Source organism: Monopterus albus, unplaced genomic scaffold, assembly GCF_001952655.1.
Source record: "Monopterus albus unplaced genomic scaffold, M_albus_1.0 scaffold518.1, whole genome shotgun sequence".
Classification (NCBI taxonomy): domain Eukaryota; kingdom Metazoa; phylum Chordata; class Actinopteri; order Synbranchiformes; family Synbranchidae; genus Monopterus; species Monopterus albus.
The window spans coordinates 153,573-174,319 of NW_018128398.1; the positions used below are offsets into that span (position 1 = coordinate 153,573).

Below are 20,747 nucleotides of genomic sequence, written 5' to 3' on the forward strand. Positions count from 1 at the left end.
CGATCAAGAGTTGTTGAATTGCATGTACTGTAGCTGTAAAGGGTTAGAGTCATCTCAGAAACTTTAGATATTCAACAGTTAGATATAGTATAGCCAAGGTCACTCCAAAGGCACAATGCTCAATGAGGTATAAGAACCCTAGGGTAACAGCTAAACACTGGAAAGATTCAATGGAAAGATTTGGTTAACATCTCTGTTCATGAGTGAACCATGCACAAAACATTGAACAGGCATGGTATCCATGGCAGGACACCACAAGGACATTGCTCTCCAAAAACAATACTGCACCATACCTAAAGTTTACCAAAGACCATCTTGACACTCCGCAACACTACTGGGAAAATGTCCTGTGGGCAGATGAAACAAAGATAGAATTGTTTGGAAGAACAACGCATATGGTGTAAAAAGGGAACTGTGTACCAACATGAAAAATTACCCCAGCAGTGAAGTACAGTGGAGAGAGCATCATGACGTGGTGCTGCTTTGCTGCCTTTGGACCTGGACTACTTGCCATTGTAGAGGGGAAAATGAATCTTAACATAAAATTAAATAACATGAACACTAAGTGCAATTTTGTTTTAATCAACATGTTTATTCTTGTTTAGAATTGTCCTAGTATGCTGTATACTGTCTATTAAGAATTTATATGTACCCGTGTGGTCAATATAATGTGCGTAGTTTACATACATAATACATTTTCCTTCCATATGGGTCATGAAGTGCCACTGCATCTCTGATGCCAGTAACCAGGAAATTGCAAAGAGCACCATTACTTTTTCTTGAGACTGTAGTTCTTATCATTCAGACTGTTTATGGCTTATGTAATTCTTCAGTACAGTACAGTTTTAAACTAACTTTTGAGTGTTTGTTTACCTCTGCTTCTGTCTTCTTTTGCCATTTTCCTCCTTCCTCTCTTTTTTGTGCTGCTTCTAGTATGAAGAACTGCTTCACATGGAGATTGAGAGAATGCTGGTCAAAGAGAATGCTCTCGCTGTGACCCGTGGCCTGCTGGAGTTCACAGACTCACAGGGTTCCTCCAGAAAGTGGCACAAACTTAGCAAGTATGTACAGACACACTCATACACACACCTTGGTTTAATGAGTGTGTTCAATAAAGACAGAAGAAATGGTAAATGGTCTTATGTATTGTACTTGTATAAGCACTTTTCTGTGTATTGCAGCACACTTTCACACTATTTGGCCATTCACCCATTTGTACTCCCAAGTATTCACACATCAGTGATATCACCAGGAGCATCAGTGTCTTGCTCAATTTTGACCTGTGGACTGGAGAATCCAGGAATCAAACCACCAACCTTCCAGTTATGAGATAACCTCCTCTACCTCTTCGCCACAGGCGCCCTCAAGATCATGACAGTTGGTGTTTTAACAGCTTAGAAACATTGTGTTTGTTGATATTTGTGACTTGGGTGAAGATCAGATCACATTTCATGACCAGTTTATGCAGAAAACCAGGAAGTTGCAATTGTATTACATTAAAAATGTTACAATATGCATTGTGGACCTAATAAACAAATCCAAATTAGCTAAATTTACCAAAGGTTCACATTTTTTGTGTATTAACACTGCCATTACCACTGTGAACTGTCAGAGGTATCAGCTACTTCCTGATAATATGAAAAAGTTCTTTATCCACAAATTTAAAATCAATTATTGTGATGATATTTAAGATTGATGAGATTGTGTCCTAGTTTCAGGGGTCCAGGTAAGAAGATATCTCGAGAGGACCATTCAGCAAGGCTCACTGGTGCCAGTGGGAAAGTGAGACGCGAGTCGATCCACAGAGACTTTATTATACCGGTGAGAGAATGTCAGTGGAGGTGACACCAGTGACAGTGCCTATTAATTTATACAGTTTTTGTTTTATTTGGCAATTTCTCTTCATGCTAATCTTTCTAAGAGCTCTGAGGAAGGTGCCAGTAATTTTTTCACAGGGTGAATAAGCCTGTTATTCTTGTGAGCTTTTCATTTTGGCAATTTTTCTCATTATAGTAAATACACAGTATAGTGCAATAGTACAGTGCCAGTTCACTAACAAACAAACACCGGAGACCATAAACAACCTGTGATAAAAATGCTCCTGCTACCAATCTTCAACATCTCTTCATTTCTTATTACTGTTTTCATTTGCACCTCTCCTTACTTCCTCTGATCCTTCCCTTTGTCCCTTCTAGAATCGCCTCACCATAGGGGTCTTCACAGTGTCTCCCTGCACAGGGATCCTGCAGCCAGGGTCTCAGCAGGTAGTGACAGTGGACTGTTCAGCTGAACAGTTAGGAAGCTGGAGCCAGAGTTTGCTCATTGGCATCAGTGACCGTGACCCCTTAGACCACCCTGAAGGCATACCGTACAGATTGCTGGCTGAAGTCTGTAGGCTAGGTGGGGTCTATAATATATGATCTTATTTGATTGATAAACCTGACCAAAGTTGTTTTGTTTCCAAATGGCTTGGATGGATTCATTATATGCTTGGATTCTTCTTAAAGCACTGGCTATATAAACAGTAAGGGTCTATATCAAGGATAAAAAGTGAAGGACGTATCAGCACTGGCTCATTGTTCATCAACTGTTATTTCTTTGACTAATCTGTTTCCTCCCCACCCCATAGGTATAGCATTAGAAATGGCCTCCATCTTTGAAGAGCACCATCTGTGCCACAACAGCAGACAGCTGTCCTCTGAGCAGTTTTGCAATGCTGAAAGCATTTACATCCTTGATGAGAATAAGTTTATTTTCAACAAAGTTCTGGTCGGGGAAACTGCTAAAGCTCGCTTAAAGCTCACCAACAACACCAAGGTGCCCTGTGAGCTCAGCCTGGCCATCAAACACAGTGGTGCTAAGGTAAGTCATGTAAAGATGCAGTATGTGGGCAGGTTCATGACAAAATGCGTATGGGACAACCTGTTGTGGTGGAAGATGGCAGGTAGTCGGTCAAAATGTCCTGTGTTTCCTTTCAGACGTCTCGTAATGTGGAAGTTTTTGATTTGCATCCTTCAACATTGAGCATACCCAGCCTGTCACACTCATTTGCTGTGGTCACCTTCACACCACAGACAATGCAGCTATACAGTGCAGCCTTTGAAGCCACAATAGAGGGATCCAGCAGGTATAGCAATGTATGACTGCTTATGCTACTTTAGTGCTCTCTTTGCTGTTTGTATGTCCTTTTATCCGCCTGTTCTTTCCTATGCTGGATCCAGAATGACACCCACATTAAAGAGCAAGGTGCTGGAGTTCGACCTAATGGGAGAGGGCAATCTGCCCAGTGTGTTTGTGGTGCGTCCGGCTTTGAGGAACAGCAGAGGAAACCCACTGCTGCAGTTCAGACGAGCATTGGTAGGGCGGCGACGCAGCCTGCCCCTGGTGCTGCTGAATGATGGGAATGTTCCAGCACAGGTGAGACACATTACTCTGTCCTTTTATTTTATTATGGATCTGGGCCATCCCGAAAACCATTTTTCCATAAATATCTTTAACCAAAAATTTGTTACTTCTTTTAATAGAAAAAAACTTCACCTCTTTTTACAGTGCCCACATGAACATAATATACAAACATTGGTTAAAATGCTTTGTGCATTTGTTGTATAGGTCCAGATTAATATGCCAGATAAACATGGCGTGTTCACCCTCAAAACAGCAGCATCCACGTCAAGCTCCATCTACTCCACACTACTTGAAGACACCACTGACTCAGGTACTGCAGTCCCCACTTTGTTTAAATAAAAAAACAAACACATAAACAAAAATTAAATCTATACCCCACCATCCACTTGTAGACTCTGATCCAGACCCACTTTCCACCCAAAGTTTTAAACACTAGACCCTCACAGATTTTAGCAGACTGACAACTTGGATTGCAAGCTACAGTATACTAAATGTTCATTTTTCACTGGCAGTAGTGCATGTGGAAGAACAGACAAAGCTATCCTTACTACAGCATGTGTATTGTAGTTGTGTCCTTACCATCAACTGTATAAAAATGGATGCCATGAGAGCTCTCAGAAGGGAAGCCACTGTGACTCGATCACCCCCTGATAGGTCCTAAATCTCGCCTCCTTCATGTTAGACGATCGGACATGAGCTAAGCTAAAAACTCAATTACAAACCAGAAAAATTTCTGGTGAGTTCTGTCCTTTTTGATAGATATTATGGCAGCATGTGTACAAATGGTCATTTTTCTGTTAAGTTTGTTTTAATAAATTATTTGATATAAAAGGAGTGTTTTTCCAGATGAATTGATAGCTTTGATTGGCGACCTGATATGTCACTCAACTACTCGCTAGTGGCTACTGTGCAGAATCTAGTTGCAAAATGCAAAGATGGCATCCACTGTATTCACAAGATTTTGGCTTCACTTTTGCATAGCGGAGGGAAGTGGTGACACGATGTCCATATTTATGCATTCAATGGTCCTCACCCAGTACACTGTGACAGCTTATTGCTTGGATTGATCTGATCACACTAGCATTTCCGAGAAAGGCTATAATTGTAATTAAAGGGATTCCAAAACTACATGTTGGAGAACTGACGGTATAAATTGTCATATTATGTGCAACTGTTGACTAATTCAGCTGTTCTTATACCAATTACATTTTGATAATATCACACTTTATTCACTTTCATTTTATGTATTTTAACTCATTTCAACAATGCTTTAGCTTTACTTTGTCTCAACTGATTTTATTCTGGTTTTAATGCTTATTGTTTTTAATGCTGTTACTGTTTCTTCTTGCCTGTAAAGCACTTGAATTGCCTCTGTGTATGAAATGTGATATATACAGTAAATAAAGTTGCCTTGCCGAATAATAATAATAATAATAGCAATATCAATTGTGAAAAACAGAGAATTCAACTAATGTTGCAACAGCCAGAATAAAAAATACTGTACAATTTTGCACTTTTATTTGAGAATAAAATTGCCTCACCTTTTAAAAATGAAAAAAAAAAATGTTAATGTTTTCACAGAAAAATGTATTTATAATACTGTTGTTTTGCACTACAACCAATCATTTTCCTTCTTCCACAGACCTTCAGCCAGGGCACAGAGCTGTCTTTAGGTTGAATGTTAATGAACAGGTGGAGTTTGAAGTCATTTTTTGCTCTGACAAGCCTCTGAATGTCAAGGTAAAGATGTCGCTGCAGGTGGAGCACAACCAGTACAGTAATACTATAATACAGGTGACTGGAGAGGCTTACCAGGAAATCGTCTCCATTGAGAACATCAGCAGGTCACTGCAGGAAATGGATCAGGAAGATGAAGAGAGAGGTAAGAGAAAGAAAGGAGCGCAGATAATTCAAGTGGCAGGAATGTAGAAGAAAGTAGTGTAGGAATATTATTCAACGAGCACAAAGAAATGGTATAAGTATAGTGGTTCAGTAACATGGAAGCTTTTTCTTACCCTGGATATATACTGTATACAAGGCCTATTGCTGTCTCACAGGTAACTATGAAGTCCTGGATTTTGGTCACTGCCATGTGGGTTTTCCCTACCAAGAGAATTTCACCATGATCAACCACAGTAGCAGCCAGGTGGTCAGGTTTGAGTGGCCTCCCGCCAGACCCCATGTCTTCTTTTCACCACAGGTACATGATTGAAGGGAGGAAGTGTGACTGTCCAAAACACTCTGGCCATTCCTCTACTGCAGGACCCAAATAAATGAAACCAAACATAATATATAATATTTATTATAGAATCCTGAAAATATAATCTCTTCTTGTCTATGTGATTAAAAAGAATCTGCTATGTGTTGCAGGTGGGGCACCTTCATGCTGGCTGCTCTAAGGAAGTGACTATCACCTTCAGCTCCAATCAGCCATTGACTTTGAACAACCAGCCAATCAGATGTAAGGTTTGTCAGGTGGTGTTCCAGGAGCCACTAGACCAGGTGGCTGACTGGGACGATCGACAGAGGACAGTGCAGTGGCCGAGTGCCTCGCAGCAGTCTTTAGAAACACAAACACAGAAACCTGTCAAAAATAAGGTACACATGTTGACTGTGATGCTAAAGATTTTGAAGAGAGCATTACCAGTTCAGTTATAGTTGAACAACCATGTATAATGTCTGTATGCAGGTGATAAAGATAGATCCTGAACCCTGCTGTTCTGTGGTTGAGGGGTCACTGTGGGAGTTGGAATTGCGTATCAGTGCAGTTTGTGGCTATGTGAAGTTCAGCTGCAACACCAACAACATTCACTTCAAAGACACCATGCTATACCAAACCAGACTCCATGAGTAAGCCATGCACTGCATGCTTTCTATGCTTTTTCATTCAACTAAATTTAACAATACATACAGTACTGTAGCCAGCCAATGAGCATGCAAAAAGATCCTCTATTTTGAACTTAAAAATAAATCATTTGGTAATTCTGAAGGGTCATATACTAAAGTTGATACATGTAGAAGTATTGATAATCAAATACTAACCATTAAACTGATGATTCAGTATCAGATTTGACCGCCTGTTACAGACCATCTAATGCCTTGATCTTTCTGATGTTCTTCCACAGTGGAGACCAGAAAATCTTAAATAAAAAAAAAGTCTGTATACCTGTGTGCGTGTGTGTGTGTGTGTGTGTGTGTGTGTGTGTGTGTGTGTGTGTGTGTGTGTGTGTGCAGACTGCAGGTTCAGAATCAAGGCAGTGTCAACCTGGAATTCTCCTGGCAAGTCCTCATGGATCCCAGCAGTGGCGGCATCAACAATGACACAGGAGGTACTACAGTAATATTGTTGCACATAATGAGATTTACTTGCCAACATTAGCTTTAACCATGATTATCAGCGTGAACTGTTGGAATTTAATATGCCTATTTACATTTAAATGCTTTCAGGATGTTTAAACTATGTCTAAGTGTGGGCTTATGTTGTCTAAAACAGATGGGATGTTCCCCTCCCGTCCTGCTAGCCGGTCAACGGGAACATCGACTGGAGCCCGTCCTGCCAGCGGGTCAACAGGAACATCGACTGGAGCCCGTCCTGCCAACCAGTCAACAGGAACATCAACTGGAGCCCGTCCTGCCAGTGCTCTGACCAGTGTGTTGTCTCTTCTGATGGGGAACCCTGAGCTGCCACCCTTCAATATTGAGCCCACCACAGGGGTCATAGAGCCTGGTTCCACGCAGAAGTTCAGTGTTTGCTTTTCACCTTTGGAGGTGGCCCAGTTTCAGGGCAGGCTGTTATGCAGGTAAATGCAATATCAAGATGATACAGTGCCTTTCAACAAAGCACCTTAATCTTTATTGTCAATCAGAGACAACATGCAGAATTACCAGAAGATTTGAGTTTCAGCTTGTCAGTTACTTTGGTCTGATTGTGCATATCAGTCTTTCAGGTAAACATTTAATTTCAGTTCATTTAACTTGCATGGAAACCCATAAAAAGTTAAGCTACATGTTATTTTAGCACCTGTATGCTCCCATGTCACAGCAATTTTCCATGCAAGGCTAAATAAATAGCTTACCCACATATTCTGATTCAGTAATTGACCCATTACTAAAGGCCCAGTCAGTGTGCACTTGATACTTGCCTATTTAATTTATATAACCTTAGAGATTATAACTCTTGCTAACAGTTTTGACAATGCATCAACTCTGACATTTTAAAGACTAAACCAGTAAAATGAATGTTCTATGATGGAGCTACTCATCCTGAACCATAATAAAAATTGCCAGTGTGTTGAAAAGGCTATGAGAACTAATTTATTTGACTGACTGGAGCCTGGGCTGACTGTTTTTGCTAAACTGAAAAAAGTAGACCAGACCCTGAGGCTTCTCTGTCATAGTATCATAATAGCATGTCTGTTTGTACTTTTGAATACATCTTCTTAAAAATGGGAGGGTTATGAAGGACAGGGAGACTTAAGGAATTGAATGGAATAACAAGAATAATGACATGGCTTTTCTCTCTGCGTGTACTGTACATTATTTCAGTATCACCAACATGCAGGATGGGGATCAGGCTCCCTGTATTTCGGTGTGTGGCCGCAGCCTGCTTCCCCACTGCCACTTTGACCTTGAGGACTCGGATTACATCAGCGGAAGCCGCCGCAACCCTCAGTTGAGGGGCCCTCTTGACCCTAACACCAGGGTCATAGAGTTCAACGCTGTTGGCCTCTCTGTGTCATTGAAAAGGTTAAAGACAGACAGAGAGAGGAGCTCTTTTTCTCCATCAGAGTTAAGACCTATGACCTTAAATATATGTGTGTTCTTCGTTTCCTCCACAGATGTTTTAATGTGTTGAACCCAACCAGTAAATCCTATTCATTCAAATGGGAGTGTGAAGACACAGGTAGCAGCCCGTTGCACTGTCTAACACCATGTGGTACTATCCTGCCTGGGAAGAAAGTGGAGGTAAGGGTGGAAACCAACACAGTGACAGGGTCTACAAAAAACTCTTCTGCTTTCAAAGAGTCAACTTATTCAGCTCATCTCATCCTTCTTCATTTCAGTGCCCATCAGTCAGTCTTGATCCTTTTCCTAACTTTAAAAATTTGGTGTCTGTCTCGCTGCTGTTTCAGTGTCCCCATTTCCCCACATAACTAATCTCATTATCACTGCACCATCCCTTTCATTTTATCTTATCTCATTTTAATTTTCATTTTTACCACAACTCATCTGATCTAATACAGTACATTCAAGTTTGTCTAATTTTGACTCTCCTTATGTTTCAAGTGATTTTTTTTCATCATTATCAACATTTATTGCATATTCTCAGCCATTTGTAAACCTCTGTGTGTGTGCAGATGTGGTTTGAATATGTAACTGAGCAGCTGGGCGTGGTGGAGTCATTCTGGAGATTTGTGGTTGAGACTCTGTCGCTGTCTGTTCCCTTCCTCTGTGTGGGAAACACTAGAGAGCCACGTGTCTATTTCAGCAGACCTCATCTCAACTTGGGAGACCTGCTTGTTGGTGTGTATGGTACACAGAGTGGCATCATTCACCTCTTTCAAACAAGGTGTCAAGGTGGTCTTTGGTAGTATGCGCTCTGATCATTTCTGTTGTTTCTACTGAGGTGCATGGATTTTGGTGTTCAAGTGTGGATGTGTTTTGTGCATAACAGTACATGCACTTAGGCTCAGTCAGGCTAAAGAAAGAAAGAAAGTACACCCTACTTCACTTCTGTTTTTATTCATCAGGGGCTAAAACAAAACAAACAAACAAAAACATCTGGCTGCTGATGGCTCTCTTCATGATTGCAGAAGTAGGAAGGTTGTACTTTTATTTTCCCACCTGGTTTGCTTTTAGGAAACAGTGACCACATATTGATATCTGTATTTTTGCTGCTGTTACCTGAGGTTTTCTTTAATAAAAGTTGATGAGGTCCACACAATTGTTTTTAAGCCCTGATAAATTAAAAACATAGAACTGAAGGAGGGTGTGCTTTCTTTTTACCATGACTGAATGTCTGGAAAGCTCGCTGTCAGGGTTTTAACATTTGTAAGGGTTAAAGGCAGATTTGTAGCTACACTGGATACTCCGTGTTAATAGAGGTTCTTGTTTTGAGTTCAGTACAAACATTGTCTGTGTGTGTTCATGTGTGCATGTACAGGTCGTAAAGTGGCGCAGACAGTTGATCTAGTGAATGGAGAGTCTGAGCCATTCCGCTTCTCGGTCTTGCCGTCATCTCTTGTTGGTGAGGACCAACAGTCCAGCCTCATTTTGCAGCCCCTGACTGGCACAGTGGCACCTAAAGACAGGTTAATGGCACTATTCCATACACTACTGTAAATACAACTAAATACAAAAGTTTTCACTTCACAGTGCAATGTCCATGCAAATTCTCAGTCATCCAGGTTGTAGTATACTGAAAAAACTTGTAAGAAGGTGTAGTTTTAGGTAGAAGACGTTTCACATCTCATCCAAGAGGCTTCATCAGTTATGTCTGATTGGTGGTGACCCGGAGATATTTATCCCACTGGGCGGTGTTTCAATCCTTCAACGGCCAACAATGTCCTCTAACAACTGAGTCGTTAGGGTCTGCTATCGGTGAGAATTTGAAGCCTCTTGGATGAGAGGTGAAACGTCTAAAATAACGTCCAGATGCCTTCTTTTAATTTTTCTTCAGTTCACAATGCAATGAATTCATTTTAGGTTAAATTTTTCTGTTGTGTAAGGTGGCGCCATTGTCTCTCTAATAACATACTGTAGATTAGAATAGTGTGCAGCAGTTGTGAACTTTTTGTTTCAGGTTGCCATTGTCAGTATCCTTCACACCTTGCCGTGAGGGCTATGTGCACTTCAGAGTAGTTGTGAGAGTGAAAGGGAAGTCAGATCTACTCACACTCACCGTCAAGGCCGACTGTATGAGTATGAGCACTTTGGTTCATGTTGAGAATCCAGATGGAGTCATCAGAGAGATCAGCCCTAACCATCAAGACACTCTGGACTTTGGGATGGTAAGCACACATTACAGACACAAATACTCACATGCCTTTTTACATGTGAAATTTTAATATGAGAGTCACCTTTTTTCCTGTATATATAAACTCTGTGTAGGTGGGTATTTCAGAGCAATCCACCTTTATTTTGCTGGTGTCCAATCTGGCAAGATTCAGCCTGGAAGTGACCTTTGATGTAACAGGTCCCAGTAAGCTGCTGAAACACTTGGACGCAAAACCCCAAAATGCTGTTGTTGAGGTTGGGAAGCAGTTGCGATGGTCACTCTCTTTTTATCCCCGGAGCAATTGCAACCTGCAGGATGTCAGACTGAATATCAAGGTGAGGTGCTGAGCACTTTGATAATGTTTAATTTCTGTAGTTTTTTTACAGAGGCATTGCTTGGTCTTAGAAACACCTCAGTGGTCTTTTCATATCACAGCATAAAATAGTTTAATTTGGTGGAATTAACCTTTAACATTGAATAGATCCTGAGCTGTGTTTAAACTAACACAGTTTTGTCTGTTTTTTCCTGACCCCTTAGCATTAATGACTGCTTGTTCAGATGTAATTGCCATTGGTATGAAGTCACCACATACAATAAATAGTTGTATCACATGTGTGCTGTATGTAAAGTAGATTAGTTAATAAATGACATACCACTGAAACAATAATATTTATTCTGGATTGTTCTTTTTGGGTTTTCTCCACTTCTCTCTCCTGTATTGTTTTCTTTGTTTTATCTCATCAGGTAAAGTGCGGGCCAAAGTTTACCTTTGCCATTAAAGGCAGGGCTGTAGCACCTAGCCTTGAATTCTCCTTTACTAAGTTCAACTTTGGTGAGCACTTCCTGCACTGTCCTGGCATGGTGCCACCCTCCCAGACTCTAGTGATCAGCAACAAAGGTGAACAAGACACCAGGTAATTGTGTGTGTGTGTGTGTGTGTGTGTCCATGTGTTTATTTCCATTTGTTAAGGTAAAGGTGTTCACTGTATAAAGAATTTTTATACCACTCTGAGAGCTTAAAGAGTCTGAGAGTTAAGACCCTACTGATTTGAAAACATCCTGTGCTCCACCTCTCTTCCTGCAGTGTCCAGTGCCAGTTCAGGAGCACCTCTTACTTGGAGGTGGAATTCCAACCAGACATTTTGTCTGCTGGTGCTGTCATGAAGGTACCGATCACCTTCTATCCTCGTGAGGCATGTCGATACCATGAAAAACTCAACTTCATCTTAAACAGTAGTGTCACCAAACAGGTGGACATACTGGGGCAAGGAATTGAGATGAAGGTGAGAAAGAGCTGATACTGATGGCAAAGTTACCACAGCTAAGATTAGTATTGTGACAGTGCACAGCTGTGTGATTTCCGGAATGCTGCTTCCTGCTGTGGTAGATGGAATACCTGTCTCCTTGTAAAAGGTGCCAAACTGGATTAAGAAGCAGCTTCTAGGGCTTGTTTGTGAACAGTTTTAAGCCACTGAGCTTATATCTATTTAACATTTATAACTGTGCCTGAATGCATGAAAGAATAAAAACAATGTCTAGCATAATAATCATCTTGGTGGTACTGTAGTTTTTCAACAACAACTGTCTGTCAGAATTTATTGAAATCTCTCATTAACCTGTGTTTGTATCATTTTGTCCCAGTTGGAACTGGAGGATCCCAAGCAGAGTAAGGTTAAACTTGGATCTCTGATGTTGGGTCAGAAGGTGAAAAAACAGGTGGTTCTTGTCAACCGCTGCTCTTTAGACATTTCCTTTACCCTGCGGCTCAACACAAGCATACCACTGGACCCAAAGGTAGGGAGCATGCACTCACACACACATATAATTAATAAGTGGTTCACATACAACATACAAGCAACACTTGTGTCATCTTCTCCGTTAGGATCTGACATTCAGTCCATCACGTAAGCAGAACCTGAAAGCCAGGGGCGGTTCTTGCGTTGTTGAGATCCAGTTCTCACCTCATCAGCACATGCCACCCTTCACAGCTGAGCTACAGGCAGAGTCTGCAGGCCTGTTACACCCCCTGCTGACCATCCAAGGCTGCTGCCAGGTACTCTGTAAAGTAAATGTCTTGCTGTTTTACAAAGGTCGGTGCAAATGGTGCATTTATTTGTCTCTAAATTGTATTCTACAATTCTGAAAACAGTTTATTTGTAATCTGTATCACAACTTCTTGGATAGTCTAATAATACATTTTAAAGTTTGTTATAATTCTCTGTGTTGGATGAATTTGTTAATAACTACTTCTAAATTAAACTGTCAGGGTGTGGAAGTCCTGCTGGACCAGGACCACCTGGCTTTTGGAGCTGTGGTTCAGCGCTGCCAGGCCAGGAAAAAGATTGTCATGATGAACACTGGAGACATTGGTGCTAGGTAAGGGTATCTAATATACAAGCATATTGTCTAATGTGATATTCTTCTAGTTATCTTCCTCAGAGGTGAAAAACCCCACAAAGACTCTTATGGAAACACACCTTGCAACATACAGTAAATACAGAGACACACATGCTGTACACTCTACACACAGATACACAATATTGTTGTGGATTATCAGGTAACATTATGCTCAGTTTTCATAGTGTATTTATATAGTGCCTTGTGGTTTTTATATTGGTAACCAGGTTCCACTGGAAAACAGAGGATTTTCCTCTGGAGTTGTCCATCTCTCCAGCTCAAGGCTACATCTGTCCAGGCATGGAGATTACTTTTGAAGTGGCCTTTGCCCCCAAGAAACTGAGCAGTGACACAAGATATAAGAATCTGTCTTGCTTAGTCGAGGGCTCCTCCTCACCCATCACCCTCACTGTGACAGGCTCCTGCATTGCAGCTTCTACCAGCAAAGAGGTTTGACTGAAGCACTTTTATTTGTGTTCAGACAGACAGTGTTGTGTAATGAAGTAAAACAAATCTGCATGCTTCACTGCTGATCACAGACATAACTGTAATTATCTTATATCTTCATGGTTAGATTCTTTGGCTATGAGTACAGAAGAACAGATGATATGTATTCCAGTGTGACATAGAGTCTCCATTTATCCTAACATAACTACAATGCCCTGACAAAACTGAAAATTTATCTGAAATAGTGAAGTATCATGTTACTGTTACTGCTTTCTTTACATGGTTTTTAATGTGTGCGCCCTGACATAATAATAATCAGGATAATCACCTTTATTTGGCCAAGCATGTTACACACACAAGGAATTTGTTTCCGGTACAGAACCGAGGCAGCCATCTGCAGCGCCAATTCAACCAATGGCTCCAACCATCGGGGGCAACTTGGGGGTTCAGTGTCTTGCCCAAGGACACTTCGACATGTGTGTTGTATGTCTCAGGAATTACTTTATGGCTCATATAGGTGAACATAACATTTTATTAACACTGCTGGTGTTCTATGCAGTGCAACACGTTACATGCATCCCAACCTACTGCCTCTCAGTTCCTGGTGGGTGGATCCCAAGAGGAAGGGTCTGCTCTTAAAGAGCCCAACACATTTAAAGTACAACTGTCAGAATATGCAAACCACAGTGTATTTTTGAACAGATCATTTATCATAATGATCTACAATGTGTACTGTAGGCACTGTGATTCAAACCTTCAACTCTCTGGTTGGGAGGCGACCGCTCTACCTAGTTTCTATTAAGTTTTCACTGACATCCATACCTGCTGTACAGTATATACTGTGGCTGCCTTCACACTATCTCTTGCAAAACGCTTCCCTTCTGCTGTCTTCTTCTTGTCTCCAGGTGGTGAATTTTGTATGCCCAGTGCGGGACTCTCACACCCAGTCCCTGTCCGTGATCAATCCCACAAGCCAGCAGTGCAGCATCAGACCTCTCATTGAGGGTGAGCACTGGAGTGCTGCACTCTCCGTGACCCTTGAACCACACCAAAACAAGACATATGAGATCACCTACCGACCGCTGACCATGACCACTGAAGGAAAGAAACACCTGGTAGAAGAACACAAATAAAAACACAGTCACTTATTTATTTGTACCCCTCTCTGTGCATAGTAAACCTAATGCAGTATTTAAAAAAAAATTTGCAGAAGATAATAAAATAAAATAGTGTAAGCAATCAAGTGTAATCTCAGACATTAACTTGTAATACCTCCCTTTTCTTTAGGGATCCATCTTTTTCTCCTTCCCTGATGGGACAGGCATGCTGTACTCCCTGCAGGGATCTGCTGGTCCTCCCAAGGCAGAGGGCGCCATTGTGCATGAACTGCCTGCCAAGACTCAGCACATGGCACTGCTCCCTGTGTGCAACTGGCTCTTCCGGCAACAGCGGTAAAACACATCCACTTCTTAAAGCCACTGCCAGTATTTTAAACCATCTGTAAATATTATCCTAATATAGTTCTTAAACTTGCAATAATATTTATAGTACCATAAGAATCAGAATCAGAATCTGCTTTATTTGCCAGGTGTTTCGGAAACACGAGGAATTTGACTCTGGTACATCGGCTCTCAATGTTCATGTACATATCTCCATGCAAGGGACAAGTAAACAGTAAAACAACATAAGGCTGTGTAGTATAACAAAATAAACAGTATTAACAAGCAGCAAACAGTGCATGCAATGCAAAATAAACAGTATAAACAGGCAGTAAACAAGGCAGACAGACAAAGAAATGCTCATTGTGAAATAAGATAAATAGGAATAAAAATAGAGTACTTAAAACTAGAGACCTGTACGAATCTGTATAATCTGTACAATGTATATTTACAGGTATTGCACTGAGGGTTATTGTCCAGTCATACTGTTGTGGGTCAAGTGTTCATCAGAGTGATGGCCTGGGGGAAGAAACTGTCCTGTTTGAACAGATTATGTCCAGGGTGTGAAGGGTCTGCAGTGATCCTCTCTGCCCTCCTTTTGTCCCGTGCGGTGTACAGGTCCTCCATGGAGGGCAGGCTTGCACCAATGACCTTTTGTACTGTCCTCGCCATGAGTAGTCCGTTTTCAAAGCTAGACAGTCTGCTTACAGGGTGTAATTCCCCAATAAAACCAAGGCGTGACGTTTCTTGTTATTCACTGGCAAATTACTTTATTTGTTTTTTTTTTTGTAAACTGCAACAAAACAAACGCCAAACGGAAATTAGCACAACACAGTCTCACTGCTCAACATAGCCTACAGAATTAAACAGCTAGCAGTGTTAATAATAGGCTCATAACTATATTAGTTCTAACAAACCTCATCACAGTACACTTCCTCCTCATAATATCTAGAGAACAGCTGAACAATACTCACAGACGAATGATTTCCAAGGCACAACGCTGAGAAGTAACAGATTGTCGCAACATAAACCTTGCAGGCTACAAAGTCTGACTTTCTCTCAAGATTACTGCTGCTGTATAACCCACAGGGGGGCAGTGCTGCATGACTCACAATAAACAAACCAAATGCACTCAAACAGAGGGCGGAACACCTTTTCTGCAGTCCTGACTGTCCGCTGAAGTCTGTAATTGTCCTGTTCAGACTTCAGCGGTACAACCATGTGATTATAGTAACGATGTGAGGGCAGAGGAAAAAGTTTTGAACACAGCATTGACATATTTGTTTTCAGCCGTATGCCTCTGAACAAATGATTTATAAAGTTGATTCTCTTTTTTGTTAGAAAAGAATTACCTGTTTAGACGTCCAGTAGTGATGGAGAAACATTGTTGTTTGAGTTTTATGTCTAGCTACATATTTGAAGTATCCACTGTCTTCTGGCTCTGTTCTTGGTCTCTAGTAATTCATAAGTAATATGTCTCTCTTTAGCTGCTACTCTAAATGCTCCATGTTCACAGGGTAGTTGCCAACTCTGTCTGCCTGTTGTTTGGTGTTGAGCAGGTGGTGTTTAGGGGGCTTGTAAAGCTACTTTTTGCTGAAAAAGAATGAAAATGAACCAAAACAATAAAGTTGCAGCACAACTAAACAAATGAGCTGAAAACTATTGTAAAGCTCAAGAAAGCTGAGGGGAGCTGCAGATTCAGGTGCTAATTCTCTGTAGGTTCACCACTGCTAGTGACTCCTTACACATGGTGTTTTGACACATCATTTGTTATTATAAACATATTGATTATAACACGTTTAACTCCCAACTTTAATGTATTGGGTTTTTTAACATTATGGTTAGATTACAGTGAGCAGACACAACTACCAGTTGTTAGTCTCTCTCTGTATGTATGAAAGGCCTGTGTTCAACATGTGAGTACAGCTGAGTAAAGTGAGGTTACTTTTGCCATCCACCGCAGTTTGCAGCATATAATGTGCACAAACCCCCATTACTAGTCAAAAATATAGATGTTTTTACATTTTCCATCACCCATGTGAAAAGTAAAGTAGAGGAAATGATCTTACTACTTTAGCACCTCTTCTGTTGTGGCAGCATGGTACACTATAATTCCTGTTCAAGTATACTGACAGATATACAATATAGTGATATATACAATATATGTCTCTGTTCTCAGGTTCCGTGTGCTGTTAGAGATCCTGAAGCCTGACAAACAAGATGCTACAGTGTCCCTCAAAGGTCTAGAGTACATTGATGTCCCTGCTCAGGCCAAGAGAGACTACAAGATGACTTTTTTTACATATAGGGAGGGGCAGTACAACACTAAGGTTTGATCACACATTTTTGCTTTCAAACCTGAACACATTTTTGAGCCTTGTACTCACATCACTCTTTCTCTTTTTTTCAGGTGACATTTCAAAACGAGGTGACAGGTGAATACTTGTTCTACCTCATGACCTTCAAGGCCACATCGTCAGGAGTCCTGTCCACCACTGAGCTGGTTACCACTGTCCGCCGGATGGTCTCAACCACTGTACAGGTGGAGAACCCCCTTACCACAGCTACCTGCCTCATCACTGAATGTAAATGTGCTGACATCAGTGCCCCACCTCAGCACACTGTGCCGGGGCAGTCCAAGGTGGATAGAGTCCATCTTTCCCCATGCTGTTATAAAACCTGCTCTGTGATCAGAAACAAACTTTTATTGACAATTTGTGTATGTGTGTGTCACCTCTTCAGGGTTCTTTGAACATTGAGTACCAGCCTCTGCTTGCAGGCAAGTCTACAGCCCGCCTGACTTTGTTCAGTAATGAGCTGGGCCACTTCCACTACGAACTGCTTCTTCGAGCTCTGTCCCCACCACCAGAGAGAACGGTCCACTTCAACACATCGCTGGGCAGCAGCCACTTGGCTCTTGTTAAGTTCATCAACTACTCCCGCGTCAAAACAGAATACTTGTGCAAGGTAAGTAAATGTCTGGTGTGCTGTAATGACTTAGGTATTGAAGGTGCACCTCAAATGTACATGTGATACAGTACGTATGTTTGCCCTGTTCTTCTGTTTTGCTTTAACTGATACTGACTGACATAGTATAGTGTCTGTAAATCTAAGATAGAATTTTCAAATAATTGAACACAGTATTTTCATTTGTTGTAGAAACAGAGTAAAAATCATTTTCAATGTGTTTATTGTATCATAGCTATGTGTAAACAGAAACGTTGCAGTTTTATTGTCAACACAAAACCAAGATGTGCTTCTAGTTTCTTCATCCTGCTACAGTGTAGTAGGCATTTTTCTACCATATATACTATATTGTAGAGCTCAAACTTTAAAGTTGTACTTTACCCTCTTGCATAAGTGGAGCTTTTGTGTATGAATGTAGTATTCTCTGGTCTGTGTTTGCTAATATTCTCCATATAAGACATACAGATGGCTGAGTAACAGCCAAACAGCTGAAACCATGTTCAAATAGCTCATTTGTTTTTAGCTCTTTGTGGGCTGTGGGACAGAATCTAAACTTTCTGACGCTTGATTTAGTGAGTGACCCTTTTGCAGTGAAAACTATAAACAGCAAATTGATTGCTAAGATGTGCTATAGGCCCATCATGCTGACATTTGCTTTATTTAACATAGAGAGAGAGAATGTAATGACAATCATACCTTGCCTATGACACCAGAGTTAGGAGGACTGAGATTTTCATTTAAAAAAGCTAATTCACATTTGAAAATTATAGTTGAATGTTGTGAATGTTGCTGTATATAAATATCATGGAATGAGAGTGATTTATATGCTTGGTGTTCTCTCCCTCCTCCAGACTGATTGCCTGGACTTCACGGTGGACAAAAGTGTTAGTGCTTCACCAGGCTTCCAAGCAGGGTCAGAGGCCAGTGTGGAGGTTTGTTTTGAGCCTCATCAACTGGGGGAAGTGAGAGGCCAGCTCAGCCTGTCCTCAGCAATTGGTGGTGAATATATCTTTCCATTACATGGAATATGCCAGCCTCCCAAAGCCCAGGGCCCGTTTAGTATCAGGGCTGGTCGCAACATCACAATCCCCTTTAAGAACGTGTTCCTGCAGACCACTGCTTTCTCCTTTCAGGTAAAGAACTAAAGTTTTAAAATATTACGTTTCTGGTGTAACTGACAATGAAAGATTCCAAAACAGCCACCTTGCAGAAAGCCGATATACTGTTTCTTATACTCCAAAGAATTACTCAGGCTCATTTTCTTTCAGTCTTTTACAGTGAGTGCACTGCCAGCTAGCATGAAGCAAACTAATTTAAATTTATTTTTTAAACACGGTGATACAGTCTGGCTTTATACTCTTGACTGCTGTTACTCCTGTTTACCCCAGATATACCTAAAGTTGCTTCTACAAAATGCTTCTATTCAATTAATTTGCCCAATATTATACTGTATCTGCACTTGGTCTAACCAGAGCCTTATTTACCCCTCTCCTAGGTGGACAACCCCTGTTTTACTATCAAAGGGGTGGACACCATCCTCTCCAAAAAGACACAAAACATCCTGGTGTCATTTGAGGCCCCTGCAGGAGGCTCTCCAGGGCCGTGGTTTGGCAAGTTGATCATCTCCAGCCAGCGCTCTGAAGGCCACCCCAAGCCCTGCTCATGGGTCTATTACCTGAAGGGGGTCCGCTTTGAGTCGTCTTAGAAAGAGACATGTACACTAACAAAAGGATGCACACACAGATGTCAGAATGAATGCAAATAGGCCACCCCGTGGACTCAGTTCTTTACTGTGTATGTTTTGTGAAGCTTCATGTGTTGTCATTTAGTCAGTGTCTGAACAATGTTAATGCCAAAAATTTCACTGTGTGTATTTATGTGGTTTAAATAATTAGTGCCTTCATGAATTAATAATTTGAATAAATCCTGCAGAGAAAACCTGCCCATGACTATCACCACACACTCATTTCCACAGGGGGGCAATCACATCCAGTGATTTCCTCTTGACTCCCAGGTAGTGGTTCTCCAGTGATGGAGGAAAATACATAATTTACCAGACTTTTTTGCTTTTTGGCCTTCTCCATAAGATGAGTGTTTAAGTGTCAACTTTCCACCAGGAGATAAGTTGTCTAACCACTCTGTGTGCTGTTAGATACAGTACAGTGTAGGCAAGACTAGGCTAAAAGAGCAGAGCTGGGGAGACATTCACTATCAAAAGGTTAGATCTGTCACATTACACACACACACACACACACACAAACCATTCATGGGGAGCTGAGTGACAGTTTAAAAAGACACTGCTCTTACTCTGAGAGCAAATCCTCTGATCATCCCATTAGACAAAGCAAAAGGATGTGTGAGCAGGCAGCTCGCTACTGTAGGGACAGACCCCACAAACTGCTCAACAAAGAACAAGCCAAACTTCGAGCCCAAGAAAGCCGCGAGCAGCCGAATCCCGTAGCCGGTCAGGAGAGCGAGTCTGCGACGGCAGCGCAGTCCGGAAACAGCGGCGAAGACATCTAGTGCAGTGCCTACGGACAGGTGCAGTGCGCACTTACGCACAGAGACAATGTTGCAATTAATGCAGTTAGTAATGTACAGTCTTACAGCTCGAGCTTAGCTGAGGCAGAGGATTTCAGGACCTAGCCTAGCTTGTGCAGTTGTGTGCACATCGCCAAAGTGAAAAGAATGAGTGCTGCCTTACAAACAATCTGTTCATTTGAGCAAAGCTCCAGTAACGCAGTTAAGTCAGATCATTATTCAGATAATCAGAATCATCTTTTTTTGACAAGTATGTTGAACACACAAGGAATCAGACTCCTGTACAGTGGCTCTGAATGTGTTTTTGTAAGTCAACCTGAAAAAAGTGCATTTAAATAAAATAGACAAAAGCCATGATCTATAATAAGTAAATATACAAGTTAAAGAAGAGCTTTTAAATATGTGTGCTTGTAATATTTATGAATTATTGCAGAGAGTCGACACCTACTTTAGCATAAATGTTCTCAACCAGGAGATTCACGTTGGTTCTTTCACCTCCAGTTCACAAGGGCGTTACCCCAGTGCTAAAATATTTGGAAATAAGTCGTGCTTTA

At 41.2% G+C, this 20,747-nt stretch overlaps 1 protein-coding gene across 5 annotated transcripts in view; it reads left to right on the plus strand.

The window, feature by feature from the left end:
• The window catches only part of LOC109952930 (hydrocephalus-inducing protein-like), a 24,438-nt gene extending 4,844 nt beyond the window's left edge, over positions 1 to 19,594 (plus strand). For 3 of the 5 annotated variants that reach the window (XM_020588255.1, XM_020588257.1, XM_020588258.1), the window contains 31 exons: positions 1,719 to 1,821; positions 2,196 to 2,400; positions 2,630 to 2,862; positions 2,979 to 3,127; positions 3,222 to 3,417; positions 3,610 to 3,715; positions 5,048 to 5,287; positions 5,463 to 5,605; positions 5,776 to 6,003; positions 6,095 to 6,255; positions 6,640 to 6,734; positions 6,899 to 7,205; positions 7,951 to 8,151; positions 8,244 to 8,370; positions 8,763 to 8,928; positions 9,569 to 9,716; positions 10,208 to 10,415; positions 10,516 to 10,737; positions 11,147 to 11,316; positions 11,487 to 11,685; positions 12,044 to 12,196; positions 12,285 to 12,455; positions 12,669 to 12,778; positions 13,027 to 13,249; positions 14,152 to 14,361; positions 14,534 to 14,697; positions 16,865 to 17,015; positions 17,096 to 17,326; positions 17,428 to 17,652; positions 18,504 to 18,785; positions 19,148 to 19,594. In XM_020588255.1, coding sequence (XP_020443911.1) covers positions 1,719 to 1,821; positions 2,196 to 2,400; positions 2,630 to 2,862; positions 2,979 to 3,127; positions 3,222 to 3,417; positions 3,610 to 3,715; positions 5,048 to 5,287; positions 5,463 to 5,605; positions 5,776 to 6,003; positions 6,095 to 6,255; positions 6,640 to 6,734; positions 6,899 to 7,205; positions 7,951 to 8,151; positions 8,244 to 8,370; positions 8,763 to 8,928; positions 9,569 to 9,716; positions 10,208 to 10,415; positions 10,516 to 10,737; positions 11,147 to 11,316; positions 11,487 to 11,685; positions 12,044 to 12,196; positions 12,285 to 12,455; positions 12,669 to 12,778; positions 13,027 to 13,249; positions 14,152 to 14,361; positions 14,534 to 14,697; positions 16,865 to 17,015; positions 17,096 to 17,326; positions 17,428 to 17,652; positions 18,504 to 18,785; positions 19,148 to 19,357 — 5,737 coding nt within the window. In that variant the 3' untranslated portion in view covers positions 19,358 to 19,594. Of the gene's footprint in view, positions 1 to 1,718; positions 1,822 to 2,195; positions 2,401 to 2,629; positions 2,863 to 2,978; positions 3,138 to 3,221; positions 3,418 to 3,609; positions 3,716 to 5,047; positions 5,288 to 5,462; positions 5,606 to 5,775; positions 6,004 to 6,094; positions 6,256 to 6,639; positions 6,735 to 6,898; positions 7,206 to 7,950; positions 8,152 to 8,243; positions 8,371 to 8,762; positions 8,929 to 9,568; positions 9,717 to 10,207; positions 10,416 to 10,515; positions 10,738 to 11,146; positions 11,317 to 11,486; positions 11,686 to 12,043; positions 12,197 to 12,284; positions 12,456 to 12,668; positions 12,779 to 13,026; positions 13,250 to 14,151; positions 14,362 to 14,533; positions 14,698 to 16,864; positions 17,016 to 17,095; positions 17,327 to 17,427; positions 17,653 to 18,503; positions 18,786 to 19,147 lie in introns of those variants that run through there. The other 2 variants (XM_020588256.1, XM_020588259.1) reach the window with 2 other exon arrangements.
• The last annotated feature ends 1,153 nt before the right edge of the window (positions 19,595 to 20,747 follow it).